A 24689-nucleotide genomic window follows, 5' to 3' on the forward strand; every position below is an offset into this window, starting at 1 on the left:
CATATTTGAGCTTCGGAGACCCGAGATTGAATCCTGGCTCTTTCTACCATTTTGCTTTCTGTCTCTCTCTCTCTATATAAAGGCATAAAACATCCCCAAAATACGTCTAGATAAATTTAATAAAAAATGTACAAATACTTTTTCATAAAACATTAGAAACACTTAAAATCTCTGGGTTATTTCAAATAAATATTTTAGGTCAAAGGGGTTCATCTAACAAAATAGTTTTGGAATCCCATACATTCCAATAATATTCCATATATATTCATTCTGAAGAGGCTGTGTGTTTTATAAATAATAATAATAAGCCTAATAATTGTTCCATAATCATGGTGAATATTTTTGAGTTCTAGTATTAAACTGCTTATAAAACCGCTCCCAGATCTCCTCCTAGGATCTTCTGGTGTGTGAGATGGATGTTGCTTCACATCTCTCTGGTCTTGTGGTTGACTGTGATGTGTGGAGGAGTTTTCCTGTGGCTCTGTTGTGTGTCACGCTCTTCTGCGGCTCTGTCTGTTGTGAAAGTTCAGATGAGGTCCTCAGGGGGCTCTACATCTCAGTTCATCTGCATTTGTCCCTCGAGTGACGTTTCTTTAACTTCCTTTATGCCTCATTTCTCCCATTTAGTTTTCTTCCTATACTCATATCCTGCTTTCTCCCTTTTCAAACTCTTTTGCTCTTTCTTGCTCTTATTCCTTTATTTAGCCTACTTTTTTATTATCCTTTGTTTTTTTCTTTTTCTTTTCTCTTATTTTCTTTCTTTAAATTTTCTTTTATTTTCATGTGCTCATTCTTTCTTTCTTGTTCCCTTCCTTGTGATCATTTTTCTTTTTTTGCTCTCTTTAAGTCTTTCTTTTGTGCCTTCCCCTTTCCTTCGCCAATTTTTTTCTAACTTTTTGCTTTCTTGCACACTCTACTGTCGTTTCATTCAAATCCATATTTGCTCTCTTTTGCTTTTTCTTTCTCTCTTTTATTATTTCTTGTGCCATTTCTTTTCTTTTTGGCTCATTTTCCTCTTGTGCTTTTTACATTTTTTTTTCATTTTTGCTCTTTTGCTTTATTCTTTTACTCTTGTTCTTGCTTGTGCTCACTTTCTTTTTTCCTCTTGTTTAGCTTTTTCTTCTTCTTTTTTTCTCTTTCTCTTTGGTTCGGCTTATTCTTTTGCTTTTTGTCTTTGACTCTATTATGCCGTTCTTTCTCTCCCCCCCCCCCCCCTCTCTCTATCTCAGCTGATGTGTGATTAAGTGCTGATGTTTGTGTGACTGTAACACTATGAAGTGGATTAGAGAGGCAGCTCTGTGGGTGTGCATGAAACTGCAGGAATCAGCTCTGAATATTGTGCTAATCAGGCCTGGGGAACTCGGGTTGGAACAGCTTCAGCGTTGCCTGTTGGCACTAAAGTGCAAGTGTGTGTTTAGCGTTTTAATAAAGTTTGCTACGCTAACCTCATTAGTTTCATTCTTTCAGGCATCTCCCCCTCTGATCACACCAAATTACATTAGACCTTTTCCTGTCACCATTGCAACCAGCCCACTGTTTTCAATTTTTCTTTTTCTTCTTTTTACTTCCTCTGATAGCTCTGAATGTTCGAAAGTGAATATGTAAGTGTGATTGTAACCAAGTAACTCTGCTCTATGTCGGGTTATGAAAAAGATTTTTAATTAACACTGCGCCAAACTGTATCTGTATCGTCACCTAGCTTGCAGAGCATTGCATTCTGGGCCCAATAAACCAGCCAATGAAATTAACTGAAGCCTTGACAGTTAGGTGAGAGATTTGACATGTGAGAGATAGAGAGGGGGTTTGCGTCTCTGAGGGTTAAGCTGTTTAAGAAGTAGAGATGAATTGCATGGAATAGGAGAACCGGCAGGAATAGATGGAAAAAGGGAGCACAGGCGGAAAAATATTGGAGTTTTTTTTTTTTTTTACATTTAGTTTGATTGCTTAGTCCTGACGACTTGGAACTGAGAAGTTGTTTTATTCATGTTTTTGTCACATTGGATTTACCGGCAAAACTTAACATGCACAGAACAGCACTTTCATTTGTCTGCCACGGATGCAAGAGATGCGAAATGTGCAAGCTGCTCTCCGAAGACAATTTATTCAGAGATAAACAGCTTTGAAGAATGTGCTTATTGTATAAATGTGACCAGGAGCATGAAAGATGCAAATTATACGTCATCAGTAGCATTTTACTAGTGATGCACCGATGTGAAAATTGTGTCCGATACCGATAACCGATATTAATATTGCTGTTATGGCCGATACCGATATTTACCGATGTCGATATCTCTGTATAGAAAACAAATTTTAATGATTATCAAATAAAGAGCTATTTTCCAAAACACTTCTTTTTTTCTTTTTTTTACTTTAGAAATGACTGATATTGGGCACCTTTACCTGTGTGCAAAATATGTCACATACGACACACATGCATTATACTGCATTGCATATACAGTAATGTGTGCTGGTCAACTTGTCTAAAATTAAGAAACCCTTAGAAAACAGTAAAAAAACAGGAACATTGTGTAAAATTAAGATAGGCTACTTTATTTATTATTCCAATATCCAAATATGATACTAAAAAATACCACAGGGAAAAGGGCTTCTATTTGTGACGTGCCGTCTTTGCGTTTGAACATTGCACATTTTAAACAGGACACTCATTAACTGAATAAATGTTAGCCAATACAAACATATTTATAGAAAACAGTTGACAATGAATAGACAGGAGTCCAATAATAGCATAACGAATCATTCTAAAAATAATAACAAGTAGCCTAGGCTATAAGACGAATCCGACATGGGCTGTGTTAACAGTAAAACGTCCGTCATTTAACAAATTTTAAAAACACGGATGGATAATACAAAATACTTTCTGATATTTTGACAGAAAAAAAACAAGCAAGAACAAAATTTAAACTTCAATTTTTCATTTTACAATTATCTTCTCTCTCTGTGTGTGCGCGCGTCCGTGTTTGTGAGAGAGAGAGCTTGCGCAGCACTGATACAACGGTAGCCTACTTTTTAATCCATAAGTAACGAACGCGCTAGTTTTCATACAAAATAAATATGTAACATAATTAGGTAGGCTACTTTAGTTATTATTAACACAATAACGTAACACATGAAGGCTACGTTTCTCAACACTGAGAATGAATCAATAAACGCCTGTTTCTCCACTCGCGCTTATCAGTAATCCACAAATCACACGTGCTGTCACTTTTGAGAAAAATCTAATTCGAACGGGTATCAAATATCAAGCAATATATTCAAATATCTACGAGTCAAAAAACGATCAGTCAAAAATGTGTCATGAAGAGGAAAAAAACATAAGTCGCACTGGACTGCGTTAACAATGTTACGGACGGGACAGTTGACGTGAGCGCTCTGAAAGCGCCACTAAGACTGCTTTAAAACTTTCACAGAGACCTCAAACAGAAAGCACAAAAAGCCTGTCTTTAAATTTAATTTCGTTTTGTATTAATTGTATCTTAATTTTTAGGGCTGGGTATTGTTAGGAATTTCACAATTCGATTCGATTTCGATTCTTGAGGATTCGATTTCGATTCGTTATTGATTTATTAGCTTCGATATCGATTCAATAATAAGTAAATACACAAGTAATTAAGTACCTGAGTATATTTTTAAATAATGTGTGCAGTATTAATGTTTAAGAACAAATTGACCCCAGTATGTTTCCTGTCATGGTTTATTTAGCAGAACAAACTGTACAATATTGTACATGTGTTGAATACAAAACACAACTGTAACAAACAGGTGCTTTATTAACACCACTAAAGTGCATGTAACTGTTAGTAGAAAGATTTCTTTCTTCCTATACATTCAAGTTATAAAATAAATGTAAACATAAGCACAAAATGTGCATACTCATAAAAAAAAGTGCAACCATAGATATTATAACATTACAAAGTGCTATTTTGTCAACACAATAAATAACACTGCCAATTAAAAGTTCCTATTTTTGCCCTTCGAAATATTATGATAGTTAAAAGACATGGCTACAAGTGAGACTGTGTATCGTGATTCTGTACTATTCTGCTAGTTGAAAATGTATTATGCAGTAACATAATATTACTCTGAGAGAGTGTGTGGTGATTTGTGCATAACGTTACATGTCAGCGCGGCATCGCTCGTCAAGTTCGCAGAGAGCTTATTCCGTCCATTTTAAATTCTGATTTTGGCCGCCTCTCAAATGGGTTAAACCATCGATATATTGCCTATGAAGTTCAAGTAAATGCGCTAGAAAATCCGCGCTTATTCAAGGATGTGCATTTATTGCATGGACGGAGAAAGCGCCGACGCCTGCATGATTTCATCTGAGGGTAGCATATTATAATCTATCTGTTCCGTGAGAGCAGAACGAACGAGCCTTTATTGACGTTTTTAAATCTGAAAACTCCAAAAAGCAACGAAATTGTCAGACATCCATTAGTGCATGTTCACAGAGGAAAACAACTGAAATACAGCCCTGGTTGTTCTCTCGAACGATACTCGACGACAACGACGGAATCATCAGCCGTGGGCGAAGTAACGTTAATGGGTGTATTAAATTGTATGAAATAATCCAGAAAAAAAGCACAAAACACTGCAGAGAAAGCAAGTTCAGCAGCTAAAATTTGCTGAGGTGAAGTGACAGCTAGTAACAGCAGACAAATGGCTAGCATTGACATCAGCGGGAATATCAACTAAACGGATGAGTTATAAAAACATTCACCCTCCTCACAGTTGTTATGAAGGGCAAAATTAGCTGTATAGACCAAAGCCACATAGAGATCCAGGCTGTAAACATGTTTTTTTCTGCTGTAAAGTTGGTCATTTTAAAATGGGGAGACAGATTTGACTCACTTCTGCAGCCGCCTGCTTGTACAACGCTGAACGCTCACACTAAAGTGTTGCCCACAGCGCCGCCACTGGCCGGCGGGCTGAATCGATTCATAGGATTTGATGAATCGATATTGAATTGAGAAACAAATAATTGCAATGCATTGATGAATCGATATTTTTACCCAGCCCTATTAATTTTGATAAATGTTTCATCAACCAATTGCCTGGATTGAATTAAATAAGAAGTAAATATAGTAGAAATATTTAATCAGGACACGGAGGCGAGGGCGCGTCTCATAAATGAACCGAAATCTACCTGCCTCACAGACCGGAGACATATATAGAAAGCTTGAAATGTCTATTTTTAAACAGAACAATTCAAAACGAAAGAAAACAGACTGTTCTCTGCTTATGTCATCTGTATGAAATGTGTATTTATCTCAGGCACATTCACTACTGCTAAGATCGAGTCAGCATCGTCAACTTCATCTTCAACTTCACACGTCAAATATCGGCCTGTTCACATCGCCCATATTTTGACATCGGAACGATACCGATGTGTAAAAAAATGACCATATCGGCCGATGTTATATCGGCGGCCGATATATCGTGCACCACTACATTTTACCAACGATTGCATTCATTCCAACTGCAAAACGTACCAGAGAACTGCACCTCAGACCACCTTTTCAGGCAATTTTCACACCAAACTCAAAGAGACTCTGGTCTGCACCAAAAACATTGGTTTTGAGAAAGATTGGTGGGAGGGGAAAGAGAAAAGAATGCACTCTCCAGTGCTAATTACTTCTCTTTGCCTCTTTTCACTCAGTCTGTCTTGTCACTAATGAGCACACACACACACACACACATCTTCACATTATGTGTTTCACAGACTTTCAAGTACACTGCTTCGTCATTATTTCTGCATTTGTAACGGCTTCATGCTGCGGTAGAGAGAGAGAGAGAGAGTGTGCATAAAGACCAGAAGTGTTGTCAGCTAAGTAAAGAGAGAGAAAAATACAGAGAAGGAGATAACGGTTGAGAGAGAGGCTACAGAATACTCAGAGACTGCAGAAGACAAAGCGTTTATAGGCAATGTGGTGGTGTGGCGTGTTGGTTATTGTTGGATATTATTGTTCGGGTTCATGAGTGAAAGGTTGTAGGTTCAAAACAGGCTAGAAACATCCAGTAATATGCGTCTATACGTTATACGCAAAAATGTTACCTTTAGGAATTCTGTCGTTCAAAAGTTTGGGGTTGATTTGTTTTTTTTTATTGCTTCTTTTGGAAGGTTGATGGGGGACAGCAGTACAACATTACGATAAAAACAGGGTTACATGCACATTTTGATCATGAAATAAAATACAGTAGAAGACAAAACACAAAGTGATCTATTCATTTTGAGACCTTACTGTAATATGAGTCCAGAACTCTTCCCAAGGAGACAACCCCTCCTCTCTAACCTCGTTCACTCTGCTAAGCATAGAATCATAAGATGCTGTTTCTACCATTGCACTGGCCCACTCTTTCAATTCTGGGGCTTTCATTGTCTTCCAGTGTCTCAAAATAATCCCACTTGCCATTGTAATACATACCATAATAACAGAAAATACACATTTTTAAATATTAGGTATTTGAGACTTGTCACCTAATAGACACAGTTTAGGAGTTTAAGATATTTTACACTTAAAACATCCATAACTTATTTCCAGACTACATTCCCAAATACAGTGTAAAAAGGTACTGGTTTCCAGCTGGAATTTCCAACATAAATTGTCTTTCATCAGTTTGATCCTGAAAAGTCTTACTGGAGTGTGGTAGTATCTGTGGAGAATCTTATATTGAGGAAACTTCCCCCTTGCTTTTATATATTTACCATACCCCACCATAATGCTAAACCATTTTTCTGAGTCAATTTCTTCACCAATGGTCCTTAAATTTCCCAAATCACTGCTCCTGAAGGAGTTTTTATATCATTGTGAGGATTTATGAGATTCTTTTGTTTTTTAACGGTAGGTTGATTCGATTTTTAAAGTTTTTGAAAGACATCTCTGATGCTCATCACCAAGGCTGCATTTTTTTTGACTAAATATAAAACAGTAATGTTGTTAAATAGTATTACAATTGAATATTACAATTGAAAAGAACTGTTTTCTGTATTATTATATTTAAAAATGTAATATATTCCTGTGATGGCAAAGCTGAATTTTCAGCATCATTACTCCAGTCTTCAGTGTCACATGATCCTTCAGAAATCATTCTAATATCCTTTCTGAATTAACTTTCAATGTAAAAAACCGGACATTGCCTCAATTAAGGATAGGCCTATTTACATGATTGAAAAGGCTCCGATGTTGCGTTTGACGGACAGGTATGTGTATGATCCTTTTAAGGGTGTAAATCAAGCTGGGTTCATTCAAAATTGTGTGGGGAAAATGGCAGTTTGGAACACTGGGGTCTGAAAGCACTGAAACCCGCCTGATTGGTCAGTGGTTTTCTTTGAGGTATATGAGTTGATGAATAAAGATGATGTGGTGAGGTTAAAACTGAATGCTAAATAGAAGTTTTCCCCAGTGCTGTAGATTGAGGGTTGTGTTATTCTGCCCATGCAGTGTTAAGATATACAATCTGTGATCCTCAGCACTCCCCAAGCCACCTGTCTTTACTGTAGTAAGTGAGGTCAGGCAAGTGTACACACACACCCACAGTGAGAGAAAAACTGTCCACACGCAAAATAGCAGCACACATTTACTTTACTTTTCCAGCAAGTTAGTTACAAATACACACAATTACGCACAAGCTTCATGAAAACCACATGCTACTTTTCCATAATTCCACTATAAAGCTCAGACCCCCTCCATGTTAAAACAGTTTCTTTTTGATGACTAATCTGTAGCTTACAGAAAAGTCTGTGCCTCGGCAACATCTCCTCTGTACTCCCATATGTTTAGTGTTTTACTCATTGAAAATGGCTTTTCTTTTCCTCTTAACTAGGCCTCTGCTTCTAGTTTGAAATTTAGCTTTACACATGCCTATTTCATGGTTCATTTGTCCACACATTTAGGCTGGGCAGCTTTGATCTCATGAAAGGACTTCAACTCCCATGAGACTTTGCACACCGTTTTGTGGCAGATTGACTCAATCGAGTTGTAATGGCCGTGGTTCCCCTGAGCCCCTAAAGTGTAGTCCGGTTCCCCACGGCAAGGTGAAATGCAGAGGTTTTATGGAGGTCGGTGACTGTGGAACAGGTGTGGGTTGTTATGAGGTGGATGTCTGGTGGGATGGTCACATGGCTTAAATAGACACAAGTGTGTGACCGGATGGCCATGGCCGTAACTAAGGTATAAGTTAAACGAGAGTGCTGGGGAAAGAGGGATCAGGAGAAAGCCATTCTGCCCCGTTTCATCTGTGATCGTGGTCCAGATGCACATCTGGGGTCCAGACAGCGAGCCGCATGTGTTTTCTGAGCTTTACTTTGCCTCCTGTTTTTGTGATTCTCTCTTCCTCTGTTCTGTGGTTTATTGGTGTTGGGATAATATCTCACAGGCATTCATGCAGTGTCACGATAAAGTGTGATGTCTGTGTGTTTGTGTATACGCTACATTGCAAGCTAATAAAAAAAGACTAGAAGTAATTTAAACAATCAGCCCTTTTTCCAGCATCCTATAAAATAAAAATAACAAGGCTGTTGACAAGATTGCATTTGTGTGTTTTGTGTTTCTGTCTAAAGGGTTGAAAAGGCAGTGTTAAACTAGTGGATTAGGATTTAAAAATAAAAAGGAATCAATTATTAATTTATTCAAAAATAAAAATGAAAAACAATAACATTTCAAATGTTTATTTATATTTTACTATTAGTTCAGTTAAACAAAATAATACATTAATGTAATTTTTAAATATCAAATCAATGAATTTTCAACTGAATTTTAAGTGGGCATAATTTCAGATCGCACAATTCAGTGTGAAATGAATAGAAATGGTAGCCTGGTTAAAACCAGACCATTCTCAGTAGTAACTGAGTTATGGTCTGGCAAAGCTCCATAGACAAATCATTTCCAAAGGGGCGTCACCAACGGACGTCGCTCAAATGCCTCTCGGCGCAATTGGATAGACCTAAAACTCCAAAAACCAATCAGAGCGATCGTCATGTGTAAAGCCATATGCTGCGTCCCAATTCGCCTATGTTACACTACGCCATAAAAGTACTCTTTTTGTGAAGAAAATGTATTTACTTTTGAATGTGTAGCAAAAAAGTAGGCAACTTTTGGACATACTACTTCATCATCTTTATCGGACGGATCTGTCGCGTGCATCCCGTCATGTAAACTGCCCTGTCAATCATCTTGTCACAGTTAAAATCCTCTATTAAATCTCATTTAATTTCCTACCGTTTCGGAGAGAAATGTAGTTGCATGTTCATCTGCCAGTGGGTCTTTCATGGAGACTGTCCTCATGTGTTTGCAATTTGAATATAATAATGCTGCATTTAAAAGTTGGTGCGCTTCAAGTGGACGTCGCTCAAATGCCTGCGCAATTGGATAGACCTAAAACCAATCAGAGCGATCGTCATCGTGTAAAGCCCGCCTCAACATTTCTGATTGGTGCCGCGATTTCCACGGCATGGAAATGGCCTTGAATGAGCTCTTTGCCAGACTACTTGCAGAGCAAATCTAAATTTGCCGGAAGTTGTCTGGGTTTTCCCAGGCTATAGAAATGGTATTCTGTATGACAAAATATTTGGCAAATGTGAGAAATCAATATTTCTCCAAATATGCGCACCTTTAGACTAAGAGCCCTAACGGACGCTGTCTAGTGCATCTAGCCTATGTGAACACAAATAAACCGAAGCAGACATGAGAGAATTCATATGCGTGATGATATTCTATTCAAAATATAAAAAAGTACAGATAAAATATTTTGCACTCCTGACATAAATTAAGAAATTAATGTCACTGCAACCCAGTTTTATCATAAACAGTGGTAAAATTTCGAAGCTTGAGTCTTTAATCGTTCTAATGATACTCAGTTTGTCCCGAGCAAGTAGGTGCTGTGTGATGTTTTAAAATGCAGTGAATGTTGAACAACAATAAACTGGGACCGTCTGCGATATATCTTAAGTTTGCACATGAAGGGGTTAAATATCATTTGTTTTCCATGAGCTATTTTTCCCTCTCAGAGTGCGTGAAAGCAAATGTTGTTTTCTAACATTATGCCATGAAACTTCTGCATCTCGCCACCTCCCCACCTCTCATTTCTGTGTTCTGCTATGAAAGTGACAGCAAGAACTGTGGATCTTCTGCAGATGTTGCCATGGAAACCTTATACCCCATTTAAATGTTGATCATCGAAGGAAACTACTCATTTACTGGATATAAAGGTCAAGGGTTGAATGTAGAAGGACAGGACAAGTACATGTCTAACCTGATTAGCTCTCTAACTGTTTCTCTCTCTCTCTCTCTCTCTCTCTCTCTCTCTCTCTCTCTCTCTCTCTCTCTCTCTCTCTCTCTCTCTCTCTCTCTGATCTAACATGAACACTGTTCTTTCCGTTCCTCATCAAGGTCTTGCTGCAGTCTGATGAACTTTTGCTCCTTGCTGGGTTCATGACAGACTAAAATCATTGCTGCAGATGAATATTTGTTTCCTTCGCCTGGTTAAACCTGATGTTTTGCTATTCAGACCTCAGCCCTGCATTGACTGAATCAATTTCACTCCTTCCCTTGGTCGTAAGCGCCCACTCAGCATCCTCCACACCTGATCTATCATCCTTTACAAAGTAATTATCCACTAAAGCTTCAGCAGGGATGCCCGTTAGTCTTGAGGTGAAAAGTATGAGGCTTCAGCAGCAGCTGTGGGTGGGAGTCCATTTTTAGCTGAGGACACAGATGAGGGACAGGTCAGGTCATTTCCCAGTGGTCATAAACAGAGCCATTAGCAGCCCATTTCAGCTAATGTAGCCGTAATGAAAACAACATGGACGCCACACGCACAAACTCCTGTCAATAGCACTCCGTCATCTCCATTTGGTGAATCTGATTGTGCTAGGGTTATGAGGGAAGCACTAAAGTGTGATGGGTTTGATTGCTTGTGCCCCTTGGGAGTTGTCCTCTTTTTCCTGTCATCTTTGTCAGTGTTGAGGGATTTCTTAAGCTAAATGATCTACATGTAGATGGGGGTCAGATGGTCTCCTGCCTTACCAAACCTCCCCCAAACTCCTATAACAGCTTTTTTCTAAACCATCAGGGAAACATTGCACTGCCCTTCTTCCACGCACTGAGTACATTTTAATGCAGCCTCTATAACTCAGTGTCTGTTTGGTATTGCACCCCAGCTGGTGCAACCTTTTTTTAAATGACTTTCTCATTGTAATTTTGCCTTTAACATTGACTCTTAGCACTGCTTTAATAGATCATCAACTGTGACTAAAATAAAACGATTCAACACCAGCTGCGATGTCCGATTCATGAACGAATGATTGTTATGAATGTTCTTGTTAAGGAGTCAGTCATAAAGAAGATTCATAAAACACCATCCACACCATATCTCAAATGATAATGGTACAGAGAAACAATATATTTGGAATTACTTTCAGAATGATTTCTTCCAGCTGATGAACGATACAAACATTGACAGCCAATCAGAATCCATTCAGTTTTAAACCGCTCAAGCGTTTAAAGCGGCAGACAACCGGACTGCAGCATGCGCTTATATTAAACAGAACAATATAGGCCGCTGCTGTGGATGCTAATATAGAAATCGTTATAGTTATCTTTACAGTGTTCATTCTTGGTTTGAACGGGCCTTAACTGTTTCATTGTAGTGGCTCTCTAGTCATTTCTTTACTCTGGAGCCCTGCCAACCTGTCCAAAACATGATCATGACACTGATGGGTCACAGATGAAATGGGTGTGAATTGAAAGTGAATGAACGAGGAATACGGGGGTGGCTAGAAAAAGTCTTCCCCAAGTGAGCTAAAAGGCTGTGTGGTATGACATTAGATTGCCTCTAACAGTGATTTAGAGACGGTCGGGATGTTTGTGGATATTAGAGTCTTAATAGTGATTGATGGCTTGTTGACTTGGAGAGCTCATTAGTATTGGATTACACATTTCTCATTAGTGGTCTATTAGGCACATCTAGCTGTCACACATTGACAAATTATAGGCAGGTTACACTCCACTAAGAAACGTCAAACATCGCCGCCAGCCAAATTGTGTGATGAAATCTAAAGAACAGATCCCCAGTTAATTTTTTTTTGCTCTCAGTTTTTTATTAAATATATCACTACCAATAGTATTACCTGAAAAAGAGTTGGAGTCATGGCCTAGTGGTTAGTACATGTATTTTGACATATTGTGATGTAGTTGTGCTTTGTTTTCCAGTTCTACTTTATCCACCCTTTTTATTGGGGAGTGGTTTAATATCTGTGGCTGTGCTAGTAACCTAAAGGTTATAGAATCAAACCCCACATAAATGACCTGAGAATGGTTACCATTTTGCCCTTGAGCTAGACATTTAACAATAATAAGAAGGGGTGGGACTGGGAATCGTATGGCACTTTGGATTTAGTCCAGATAGTTCTTGATTCATCTACATTTTTCAGTAACAGCTTAGTCCTGGAAATCTTTGTCATGATTAAGCCATGTTCACACTGCACAATTTTGGCCACTAATTTATCATCTAATTTGAAACGATTGGACCAAAGTCCAATAGGGGGGGGGGAAAACTAAAGGAATGCCTACTAGTGACAGCATGACAACTTCTACCAATTTGATTGGAAATTGAAATAGTTTTGCAAAATTGCAATGCAAATTTCCATGCATGAGGGAATCCCAGTCACTGTAAAGCATCTGCTAAATGAAAAATCACTTGTAATTGTCAATTTGAGAGGATGAAATCAGCATGCCTGCCCTCTGAGAACCACCAAAGGTTTGTATCTTGTTACTAGGTATTTTTAGGTATCTTGTTTACATTATAATCTCATTTGCTTCAGCACTTTAACGAATAAAGGTGTTGTTGTTTTTCCCTGCAGTGTGAGAAGTTTAGCACAGTTGTGCAGCGCTGAGTAATTTCATGTCCACTGGACTCAGAGCTGTCTTGCATTATTTTTATAATATCCTGTAGTTCTGATCGTGTTCTTTAGATCCTTAGTGAGACAGACTGGTGTTTATCCCTCCAGTCTCATGTAAGAGTTCTTGGACCAGAATGAGTCTTGAGATCAGAAAACCTCAAAGACTGCAAGTGGGCACAATTTTTTTTTTAACAGAGGTTTGAGATTCATGTAACTTTAACAAACGGGCAAGCGTACACACGCACACCTTCAGTGCTCTGTTTGGACTGGATAAAAGCCTGAATGTTCTTTAATGTCAGTCCAGTTCAAGCAATCTCTAGTACCCTTCGTTTTCACACGCAAGGCTTAGACCGGAAAAACACACACCGGCCATCCTAAAATTCTTTTGATCAAACTCTTTCTCTTTTCCTTCTTACCGTCCTACCCTTTTTGTCTCTTTTCCTTCCATCTTATCCCTTGGTTTTTTTTCATGTCTTTCCTCTTTTCTCACTCTTTCTGTCTGTTTCATGCTCTAAGCTGTGCAAAGTGGGTAAATGTGCAGATCTGCTGACAGCTGCCTTTGAGAGAGGCCAGCAGAAGGGGGTTCGAAGAGTGCACAGAGGTGCACAGACGGATGGAGCTTTGATTTCTGAGTTGTTCGAGTCGGATTTTGGCACGGAGTTACATTACATCAAATAAAGCTGTCGGCCCAAATTACATAGAATTGTGAGCAAATAACATTTCTTAGTTTAATCTTTATTTCCTTTTTGGTTTGTTTTTTAAGTTTGAAGAAAGGATGTGGTTTCTGAAAGGTCAGTTTGCCCTCTAGTTAGTTGTCTCTGTGTCTGGCTTGACCGTCTGTCCTCTCTGTGGTGAGTGCTGCTTAGTCACTGTCTGATCCTACTCTGGGCTGAAAGTACGCATCAGTCTCTCTCTCTTTGTTTTCCCTTGTTTTCTTTCTTTTTCTTTTTCTCAATCTGCCTTTCTACGTACTATCATTCCTTCCTGTCTGCCTGCCTGCTTACCTTGCCGGTTTTCCTTCCTAAGTAACTTTTACTGACCCACTTCCTTCCTTCCTTCCTTCCTTCCTTCCTTCCTTCCTTCCTTCCTTCCTTCCTTCCTTCCTTCCTTCCTTTTTACAATTGTTCCTTTATTCCTACCCACCTAAGTACCTGCCAACCTGCATACCATCTCCTTTTCTGTCCATCCTTTTTTCCTTTCCTTCCTTCCTTGCTTCCTTCCTTCCTTTTTACAATTGTTCCTTTATTCCTTCCCACCTAAGTACCTGCCCACCTGCATACCATCTCCTTTTCTGTCCATCCTTTTTTCCTTTCCTTCCTTCCTTGCTTCCTTCCTTCCTTTTTACAATTGTTCCTTTATTCCTTCCCACCTAAGTACCATCTAATTTTTTGTCCATCCTTTCTTCCTTCCTTCCTTTTTGCAATTGTTCCTTTTATTCCTACCCACCCAAATACCTGCCAACCTGCATACCATCTCCTTTTCTTTCCATTAGGGCTGCACAATTAATCGAATTTCTAATCACGATTACGGATGCCACGATTACGTATTCGTTCAAAGCCGCGATTGCAAAAAAAAAAAAGTCCACTTACATTATTCTGCGTGTTCAAGAGGTGTGTTTAGAGCATGTTACTTTGTGAGAGGCGAATCATGACTATTTCAGAGAACCCAGCACAATAGGAACTGACAGTGACGTAAGTGTACGCGGAAATAAAAAGTCTCTCACCTCAGTTTCCATGTTTCATTAACAGTTCTTTTTAGTATTTTGTGGGGTTTCCATAACCCCAAAATGCCATTTCATTTTCACTTTGGGATATTTTGTTTATTTTTTAATGACTGTGGTGGCTTATACCAACATTGTATTAACAAAAAACTAGTTTGGGACTGCTATTTAAAAGCCTTACCTCATAGGCCTACTGTTTATTTGTCAGTATTAGTCATATTCTTACAGTTTGTGTGTATGTTAAGTAAAGGGGGACAGTACTTATGCCTATACCTTTCCAATACCTTTATGTCTTTCATGGTTATTTTCTGATTCTCTTTGTTATTGGTGTTGTGATTATCATTCTCCTCACTATGGGCAGGAGATGCATGCTACAGTGGAGGAAGCCCATTGCGCTTTATGCTGGGTGGTTGGAGGGGGTCCTCTTGGACAGAGGGCCTCTCTCTTGAACAGTTTGCCTGAAAAGGGCTCATTCAGTTGAGCAGGACTGCGTCTGCCTCCTCCTCCCTCTTTCTGGCTGTGGATCATTGTCAGGCTTGAAAGGAGCTTTGACCGGTTCCAGACGACTGGTTCTGCACCATAAAACTCCACACACATTGATAAATGGGCTTGCCCCACAACATTTTGAATCCATTGGCATATCCCAGGGTATTTTGGGATTGTCAGACAAGGAGGCAGTCAGTAAGTTAAGCAACACAAACGGTGCAAGGAAGACCGAATAAGCAGCCCGGCACAGTCAAACAGAGAGACAAGGCAACAAGGTCAGGCTGAAAGAGAAGCCAGACAGACTTATCACTCTTATACAGCACAAAAGCTATCATGGAGCTTATGTTAGCATTTTGACTTTGTGTATATCTGAGCAAAGACTATATATGTGGTTCTTTATTTCTTTTCATATTGCAGATGTCAATGTTAAGGATAGTGTGTGAAAGGCTCCAGAGATAGCAGTGTATACGTTTAAAAAAACTTGCAGCGAAGGGTTTATTATAGAATCCCTGTTTTCACTTTACACTCCTCCACTCCACACATGGTCACGCTCTATGAAAGCTGGCTGTGGTTATCATGGTCACCCTTCGCCTGTCCTATGAGTTTGAAAAATGAATGTGCTTTTGAGTGCTGATCTTGCATTATCCATGAATCCAAGTTACTTTGGATACCCTGAACTTTCACTTTTAGTAATCCTCGTCCTGTATTTCTCTTTACTACAGGGAGTACCTCAGCTACCCTGTGCCAAGGCCTTATACAACTATGATGGCAAAGAACCCGGAGATCTCAAGTTCAGCAAAGGTGACATCATCATCCTGCGCCGGCAGGTGGATGAAAACTGGTACCATGGAGAGATGGGCGGAGTTCATGGATTCTTCCCCACCAACTTTGTCCAGGTCATCAAACCTCTCCCACAGCCACCCCCTCAATGCAAGGCCCTGTATGACTTTGAACTGAAAGACAAGGAGGCTGACAAGGACTGCTTGCCATTCTCAAAGGTGCTGAACATTTGTAAAGACTTCGAAATTAGTCTTTACTCTCCCATTCAAATACACACACCCATCTACAAGTACATAAAGAAATATGGTAGCACTTTACAAGTCAATTCATTAGAATTAGTTAATGCATTAGATATTCTTAGTTTGAATGGAAAAAGAAGCATGAGCATTCTTCAGAATTTCTCCTTTTATATGTTCCACTAGTGAAAACAAATAGTGACTAATTTTAAGGGTGAACGAACAGCACTGCTATAATGTTGCAGAGACAAAAAGAAACATTTTCTTCTGCTTACAACATAAGTGTGCAAGTTACCCTCTAGCTATTTGTGTTTTGGATAGATTTTTGTAAAAACAAATGCCTGGCTTTCATTCATGCCTTCGAGTTGCACATTTTTTATGAACTTTTAAACAAATTGCTGTGAAGGCTTGTGGCTGAATAACAAGGAACCGGTTTTATTCCGTCTGCCCTCAGGATGATATTCTTACTGTGATTCGTCGTGTGGATGAGAACTGGGCGGAAGGCATGCTGGGAGATAAGATTGGCATCTTCCCCATATCTTATGTAGAGGTGAGTCATATCAGTGCATTTAAAACTGTCATTGTTTCCTGACATTTTCACATTTAATGTTTTTATATTTAGATGTTGTACTCTTCAGCACAACTTTAGTCTTGGAAACCTTCAAACTATTCTCCATCCTTTAAAGAGTTTGCTTTCAAAAGTATTAGTTGTTGCCATTTTTGTCACATCCTGTTCATTTGGCCAGTTTTTCATCCCCACCATTTCTTTGTTTCTGCTCTTGTTGAAACGCACAGCTCTTTAAGCATGCAGATCTCAGAGAGCTCTCAAATTGGTGCTAATTATTTGAGCTGTATTGAATTCTCATCAGCCTCATCAGCCTCAAATATCAAAACACCAACAGCCTAGTGTGTCTCTTTATCAGACATGCACAATCTTAAAACACTGCTCTCTTTAATCACTCAACCTCAAACAAGAATAGCCCCAATTATCGTGGCCAACTTCATGTGTGCTCCTGAAAGTCGCAGCATCTCAGTTCTCGAAACACTTCTCATCTTTACTCTCATAAACAGACAACAACCTTTATGAACCCTGGCAGAGCCAGCGTGAGCTCTACCAGCCACGTGTCTAACCTGTGGGAAAAAATAACCATCAAAAGACATTCAAAAATAGCTTCTGTCAGAATGGTGCTTCTTGAATTGCATCTCTCTCACTCAGAGCGAGAGGACGAGGGAAAAGAGGGGCGGAGGCTTCGAGCTTACACAAAAGCCTTGGCAATTTTCACTAAACCAGACTTTTTCCAAGTGAATGCTTTTGAGAAAGTAATCTCTGATACCAGTGACATCAAAAGTGACATTCACTCAGGTACTTGAGATAGAGTAAAAGGGGGAAAAGGGTTTTCTGTTCCCATGTCACCTGCCACCGTAAATTTATGTTTTCAAAGTGACTTTGAAATGGAGTCAGGCATGTGTCTCTTAGCGGCCGTCATATATGGAGAATTTAATGTCTACCTGAGTTTGCAAGGTCAGCACTAAGTTATGATGAGCTGATCTTGAAGTTATTACATTATATTACCATTCATGCTTGGTGAGTCATAAGTTGCAGCCCTGTATTGTTTTTGATTCTAGGATTTGCTGTAGCTTTGGGTCTAATATAATTTGCTCTACTAGTCAATTCATCATTATTAGGGGTTCAAGCACGAAGTGCTGAAACCCTATTGTAATTGTACTGATTTTTATTATTATTCTTCTCCGCTAAAACGCATCGTCCAGACCAAACCGTAAGAGCTGGAACCTTGAAACTTGGCCAAATGGTAGTACAAAAATCGAGGAGAGGTTATCAAAATATGACCCCGATTGGCCCATAGGTGGCGCTATAGCAAGCAAAAGTATTTAATCACTAATAACTCCTAGACGGTTCATCGTAGACTCAAGTGTCTTATATCAATGTAATCCTTGGCTCAAGGCGGACAAAACGTATATCTCCGATTTCATTTCCGGTATGCAAATTTTTCTGCTATTTTGAATTTTGTCTAAAACCTACTTTTGCGAACTAGTCCTAGGTTTTTCGCCCGATCGGAACCAAACCTGTGCAGAATTGTTCACTGGAGTCTGAAGATCAATAATTATCGAAAAAAAGTTGAAATTTCGATTCACGGTCGCTAGGGGGTGCAAAATTAACGTTGTGGGAGGAGCCTATTTTACTAAAATGGCTATAACTCAAGAAGTAATTTAGTTAACTTCACCAAACTTGGTACACCTGTGTAGGAGGTCAATCTGAGGTCACAGTAAAAAAATTGCATCGATTGGCCACATGGTGGCGCTATAAAATAAAAAAAACGTATAGACACCTGACCGTTTTTCCGAATGACTTGAAATTTGGTATGCAGTGTCTTGGCCCAAGGGGCCATGTATGTCTAAAAGGATATTGGCGTATCTCGAAAAACATGGCCGCCATTGGCCAATGAGGTTTGAGCACCTATTAACGAAGTCCGATCGGAACGAAACTCGGTGGGCATGTTCGGCTCAAGCCCCTAAAGGTCTGTAAGAATTTTGAAAGAAATCGGCCACTAGTTGGCGCTAACGAGTTTTAAGGCTCTGTAATCACGTGGTGTTACACTTATTGTCACAAAATGCATATCATTTGATAGATCTCCTCATGCTGAACAACTTTGCCTCAAGAACCATTGCTGTCAATCAGACCGTTCATTAAATATTCATGAATATGTAAAAAACCTACTTTTGCGAACTAGTCTTAGGTTTTTCGCCCGATTGGAACCAGACCAGTCTAGGACAATTCTATGGACTCTCTAGATCAATAATTATCAAAAAAAAGTTGAACTTTTGCATTTTGCGCATGGGTATATTTGGTCATAAAGAAAATGGACGTGGCAAAATGCACTAAAAAGCCTATAAATCATATATAAAAACTCCGAACTTCACAAAAATTGGTGAGCATATGTGACATAACATCATTAATAACCATGCAAAATTTTGTGGAGATCGGACCATAGGTTGCGCTATAACTGTTAAAAAACTTTAAAACCATATATTTCCTATGGTAAATTGCCTGTATTGGCTGTAAATTGTCTTTTCCATCTATGATCATATAATTTTCATATAATAATGTTCAAAACTAGTGCAGTACAATTCTCTGGACTCTCTAGATCAGTAATTATCAGAAAAAGTTGAACTACTTCATTTGGATGGCTATAATAGGGTCCCTTCAAAATGTGGCCTTGACCAAGTGTCCCCGAAAGCTTATATCTTTTAAGATGCTCAGATCTTCTTAAAAACAAGTCAGAACATGTGAAATATCACTCTGAACAAGCATGAGAAATTTCAGACAGATCGGACAAAATTTGCCTCTACAACAGTTAAAAAGGGGAAAATGATATGAATGTAATGGCATATTAAGCCAATAAGTGGTATTTTACTGCCCCCTGCTGTTAAAAAATAGTCATTTTGTCAATTCATATTTAGACTTTATAAAATCACTCTTTTAACATTTACAATCACATGTAGTCAGAATTCATCTATTGAAGTATTACTACTGACAATTGTGTCACATTTAGAAATGTGATTCCTGAAGGAGACTTGCAGTAAACAGTTTTGATCACATCATATAGTTGAAATGTAGTCTTAGGTTTCTGAATAAATTTTGAATAATCTGATTAATAGTTTACAAAGACTTTGTGAAATGTTTATAGACGATTCAAATATATTTTCATAATGACATGTCCCAATAGCATTGAAAAAACAACAACATTTGTCTTTGTGTGTGTGTGTGTGTGTGTGTGTGTGTGTGTGTGTGTGTGTAAGCATGCATTATGGAGTTAAAATGGAAAAACTGGTTTGCTTTAGTGCAGAAAAATGGTGAAAATCAAGAAGTTTAAAGTGAAAGTGAGCCAATAAGTGGTCTTCTACTGCCCTCTGGTGGCCATTCTACTCATTAATGAAGTCTACTCACATATGCTTTTGCATTCATTAGACACTAAAAAATCACTTATATAACAATTACCATTGTAGCACAATCATATTTTGTCAGAGTTTATCACTTAATTTGTACTGATATTTCACATAATTGCTAGCAATGTGGTAAATCATGGTAAATCACGCTAAAAACATGGTAAATCATAATAAATAATACTAGAATGTGGTGTATATCATGGTAAATTATGGTAAATCATGCTAGAATCATAGTAAATAATACTAGAATGTGGTCAATTGTTGTGGGAGGAGCCTATTTTTTACTAAAATGGCTATAACTCAAGAAGTAAATGAGATATCTTCACCAAACTCAGTACACATGTGTATGGGTTCAATTTGAGGTCAAAGAAAAAAATGTATGGAGATCGGACCATAGGTGGTGCTATAACTGTTAAAAAGCTTTAAAACCATATATTTCCCATGGTAAACTGCCTGTATTGGCTGTAAATGGTCTTTTCCATCTATTATGTCAGTGGTTACATGCTTGCTAAATAAATCTTAATAACTTTTGATGTTTTTGTGCTTAAATGCCTTAAAGGCCTTAACTGCTTGAACCCCGATAAATGCTGCTTGCAGCTTTAATTTATTATTATTATTTTAATTTTTCATTGTTTAGAAGTGACCCAAAATATTTACTTATAATCAAATGTTTTATATTATTATTATATTATCTTTTAATTATCATTATTTTAGCTTTTTCTTTGTCACTATCCTTTGCTTAGATTACAGCTCTGCACACACTGGTCATTCTCTGAGCTAACTTTATGAGGTGCATCCCTAAATGCTTTTTAAATATTTTTGAAGTTGGCTTGTATGCTGGACACTTATCGACTGCTTTTCCTTCTCTAGGCGGTCAAACTCATGTATTTCAATTTTGTTTTTTATTAACATTTTAGTTTAGTAAAGAAATTCATATGTAAGCACAATTTATGTTTGCCTATGAAACTTATTTCAAGCATTTTACTGTAAGTCTTGAGATCAAAAGGGTTTGTAAAGTCATGAGAAACATCAAGCGTGTTTCCAGTCTTTTGACTGGTAGTCTATGCTAATTCCACTCCTGCTGTTTTGAGCATGAGGTCTAATTTCTCGCCAATGTACATATCTCATATGGTTTCATTTATGAATAATTTTACAAATCAGATTATGTTTGAATAAATTAATAAATTCCAAGAATGCACTAAGCACTCTACGTCTGTATTCACTATCTATAGCAGCGTTTAATCAATCCTTATGACCTAGATCAGCTGAATTCAGAGTGTAGGGTTCTTCATATGAGTGGTCTGATTGGCTTCTCTCATTTGTGCAGAGTGAGTTTCTCGGGGCAATGTGTGTTACTCTGTCATTAGCTATCTGCTTATATGCCTTTGATTTCAGTTTCACATGAAATCAGACATGGCCTGCAGTGCCATCACATCACTCCCACCACCCCACATACTGTACACCAACGAGTCTTTGAACTTTTCCATCACTTTTTACTTGTGGTGCAACAGATCAAAAAACTCACGGTTCAGATCATATTGCGGTTTTTGAGTCATGGATCGGATCGATTTTCAGATCAAAAGGGGGGTGGGGGTTCATTTATTACATAAAGCCCACTTTAAGTACTTTGTAGGGACTTCCTACGAATTCCTGAAGGACAAATTCCAATCCCGGTTTACATTCTTGGTTTTACTTGGATATATGTCACAATAGGGAAGAAAAGACTATAGAAACTTCTGTTTCATGCCGACTTTAAAGATTCATCACAATCTCTGTCCTCTTTCTTAGTTGTACTTTTCTGTGTACTCCTGTTTCTTTCATTCTCTACAACTCCTCGTTAGATTACATATAAAGAAAGTGTGAGAACTGTGGCCTAGCAGTTAATTCATGTGACATATTGAGCCTTGGTGCTCATACGGGCACTGTTGGTTGAATCTGGCTCTCAACTTTTCCAAAAGGCTAAAATTAGGTACAATAATAATAGCATGTGGAGTAAAGTATTATTTCTGTTTACTCTCTCTTCTACTTTCAGTTTAACAGTGCAGCTCGACAGCTCATAGAACTGGACAAGCCATCTGAAGGTGGAGGAGACTCCAGTGAAGGGCCATCGTCCTCTTCCTTGGGCCCCCAGGCCAACGGCTCCCAGAAAGCTACTGGGGAGAAGAAGAATAGTAAGAAGCGACACTCCTTCACCTCCCTAACTATGTCCCATAAGCCTTGCCTGGCCCCTCCACCTCAGAGACACTCCATGGAGATCAGCGGGCCGGTTCTGATCAGCTCCTCCAACCCCACAGCTGCGGCCCGGATCGGAGAGCTCAGCGGAGGCCTGTCCTCCAGTGCACCTTCACAGGTGAGAGATGATGGATGGATTGGCTCTCATGCAGCATATCAGACCACCATATAGCCTCGTGATGGATGGAGAGATTTGGTGATAGGGAAACAGAGGATGGATGTGCAGGATAGAAAGGAGAGGAAGATAATGAGAAAACACGATTATTATTCCAGCATGACGGTAGCTGACCTCTAAATGTTCTGTTCCTCATCCACTCTTCCTCTCTCCATGTTATATATAGATTAGGACTCATACTGAGTGGAGGTAAGGACATCATCTCTCACTGAGGATGAGCTTCTCAGCTGTGGCCATGGTTACACAGCCTGATAAGTTCACATGCACACACACACACCTAAAACAACAAGACTTTTTCATATTCTGGGAGGAGATATTAATTGTCTGTCGTTATCTTCATTAGATAGCACTGTTGTTGGCATGTTTGATAATGGTACTGTTAGTATATTTTGTATCATAAAAATTAATGTATTGTAGGGCTGGTGATTTGTAAAAAAATTGTAACCTGCATGAACATGTTACTGTGCGTGACGTTCGCTCCATGCGAAATGAATGCGGACAGGTATAGTTACTGGAGATACAATCGACAAACTTAAAATCCTTAATTTTAAAATATGCTGCGCTATATCCAATTGCCCACGATGTCTCTTTAAAGGTGATCTGTGCACTTTTGTATGTTGCTCTAAAATCGCTTCAGCTGACAATCAATAATTGTCGAGTAACCGTGAAATAGAGGGAATGTGCAACAACGGTTAAGTACCAATTGGTAAATTTGCCAAATAACTTCAAATAATAGCTTGAAGGGGAAGGAAAGTGAGCATCGAGTCAGGCATCCCGCCCACACTCCAGAGCTCTGATGCTTGTCCACCGCAGCTTACTGTTCTCTCCTGTTCTGTCAGCAGTTACTCTCTCTCATTCCACACTGTCCAACATGCTGTCCGAGCGTTTGAGAGCACTGATGCGTGACAGCGCTCCACCACATCAAACACTCCCACCACTCGCTCGCAGAGGTTACCGCAGCAACCCTGGAATGACAGTCACTCACAGCTGTTCCGCTGGTTGCCGAGCAATGCTGTCTCTAAGGAGATGGCAGACAGACTTGTCATTTCATGTGATGTTCTGGGGTGGGTGGGGGGAGTTCTAGGAAATTTCTCGGAATGTGGCTTTTCCCCCTCTACTTAAAAAGACCACTTAAAATGTAACAGTCAGATCCATGGCCTAGCTTAGTCTTTCCTGACATTAATAAAATAGCAAAACTAGTGTACATGAACATTAAAATAGTCTGGAAACATTAAAAAATGCCTTTGTAATGGTGCTACAGACAAAGCTGTCATTTCAGTTAATGATTTAGAATTTATTTTCCCGTAAAAAAAATAAAAAAATTTTGCCCTGTTAAACCATGTAAGAGCATATGTTTATGTGCTATAGATATACACACTCACACATATATTCATATACATACATATACTCTTACATGATATGTGTATATGTGTGTAATGTGACACTGGAGTAATGATGCTGTAAATTTTTTTTTTTAAAAAGAAGTTTTTATTGTAGTAGTATTTCACAATGTTATGTTTTTTACTGTATTTTTAATCAAATAAATGCAGATTTGATGAGTATAAGAGTAGCAAAACCTTAGGACGATAGTGTGTAATATTTTATAGACTTGTAAACTTAATTTATTGTTCCCTTCTTTTTATTTTGGCACATAATTGGTAAAGTTTGACGGTATACAAACACAAGAAAGTATTTCTAACAGACCTGGCCACCCCTAGTTGCAGTGACCAGAAACAGTCAGAGAATCAACTTGAAGTGGAAGTAGGATGAAGAAATTCTCTTAGTTGAACTGATATCTCCATGTTTCTCATAGTATTAAAGACTTTCCTTGTTGTTTAAGTTATAAGAATGTGTAAGAATCCCACTGGTAACTGGCTTTTTTTTTCCTCCATGATCTTTGTTCCATTAATGTCATCACCTATCTGCGAACCCCTCTGGAGTCCTCTTCTGTGGGACAAAACACTGAACACAACAGAAGACACACTATACCCCTTTCGTTTTAGTTTCGGCCTGTCTGTATGCTTCTGGATCCATTTTCGTGTTCATAAAGGAACTGTTGAGACGGGGTGTTGTGAAAGATGACCCCAATTCAGTTTTATGAGAGTGAATACTTGGTGCAGATGGAATGAGGAAGCATGTGTGGTGGCCTTAGCGAACATGTGTTAACGCTTTAAGAAC

The 24689-nt window shown here is 38.7% G+C and overlaps 1 protein-coding gene across 1 annotated transcript in view; it reads left to right on the top strand.

Moving 5' to 3' along the window:
* The window catches only part of sh3rf1 (SH3 domain containing ring finger 1), a 58401-nt gene that overhangs the window by 16959 nt on the left and 16753 nt on the right, over positions 1 to 24689 (top strand). The window contains exons 3-5 of the mRNA XM_082146635.1: positions 15845 to 16120; positions 16593 to 16688; positions 22137 to 22454. Of these exons, the coding sequence (XP_082002761.1) occupies positions 15845 to 16120; positions 16593 to 16688; positions 22137 to 22454 (690 nt within the window). The remainder of the gene's footprint in view (positions 1 to 15844; positions 16121 to 16592; positions 16689 to 22136; positions 22455 to 24689) is intronic.

The sequence above is a fragment of the Leuciscus leuciscus genome, assembly GCF_965113295.1.
Source record: "Leuciscus leuciscus genome assembly, chromosome: 19".
Taxonomy (NCBI): Eukaryota; Metazoa; Chordata; class Actinopteri; order Cypriniformes; family Leuciscidae; genus Leuciscus; species Leuciscus leuciscus.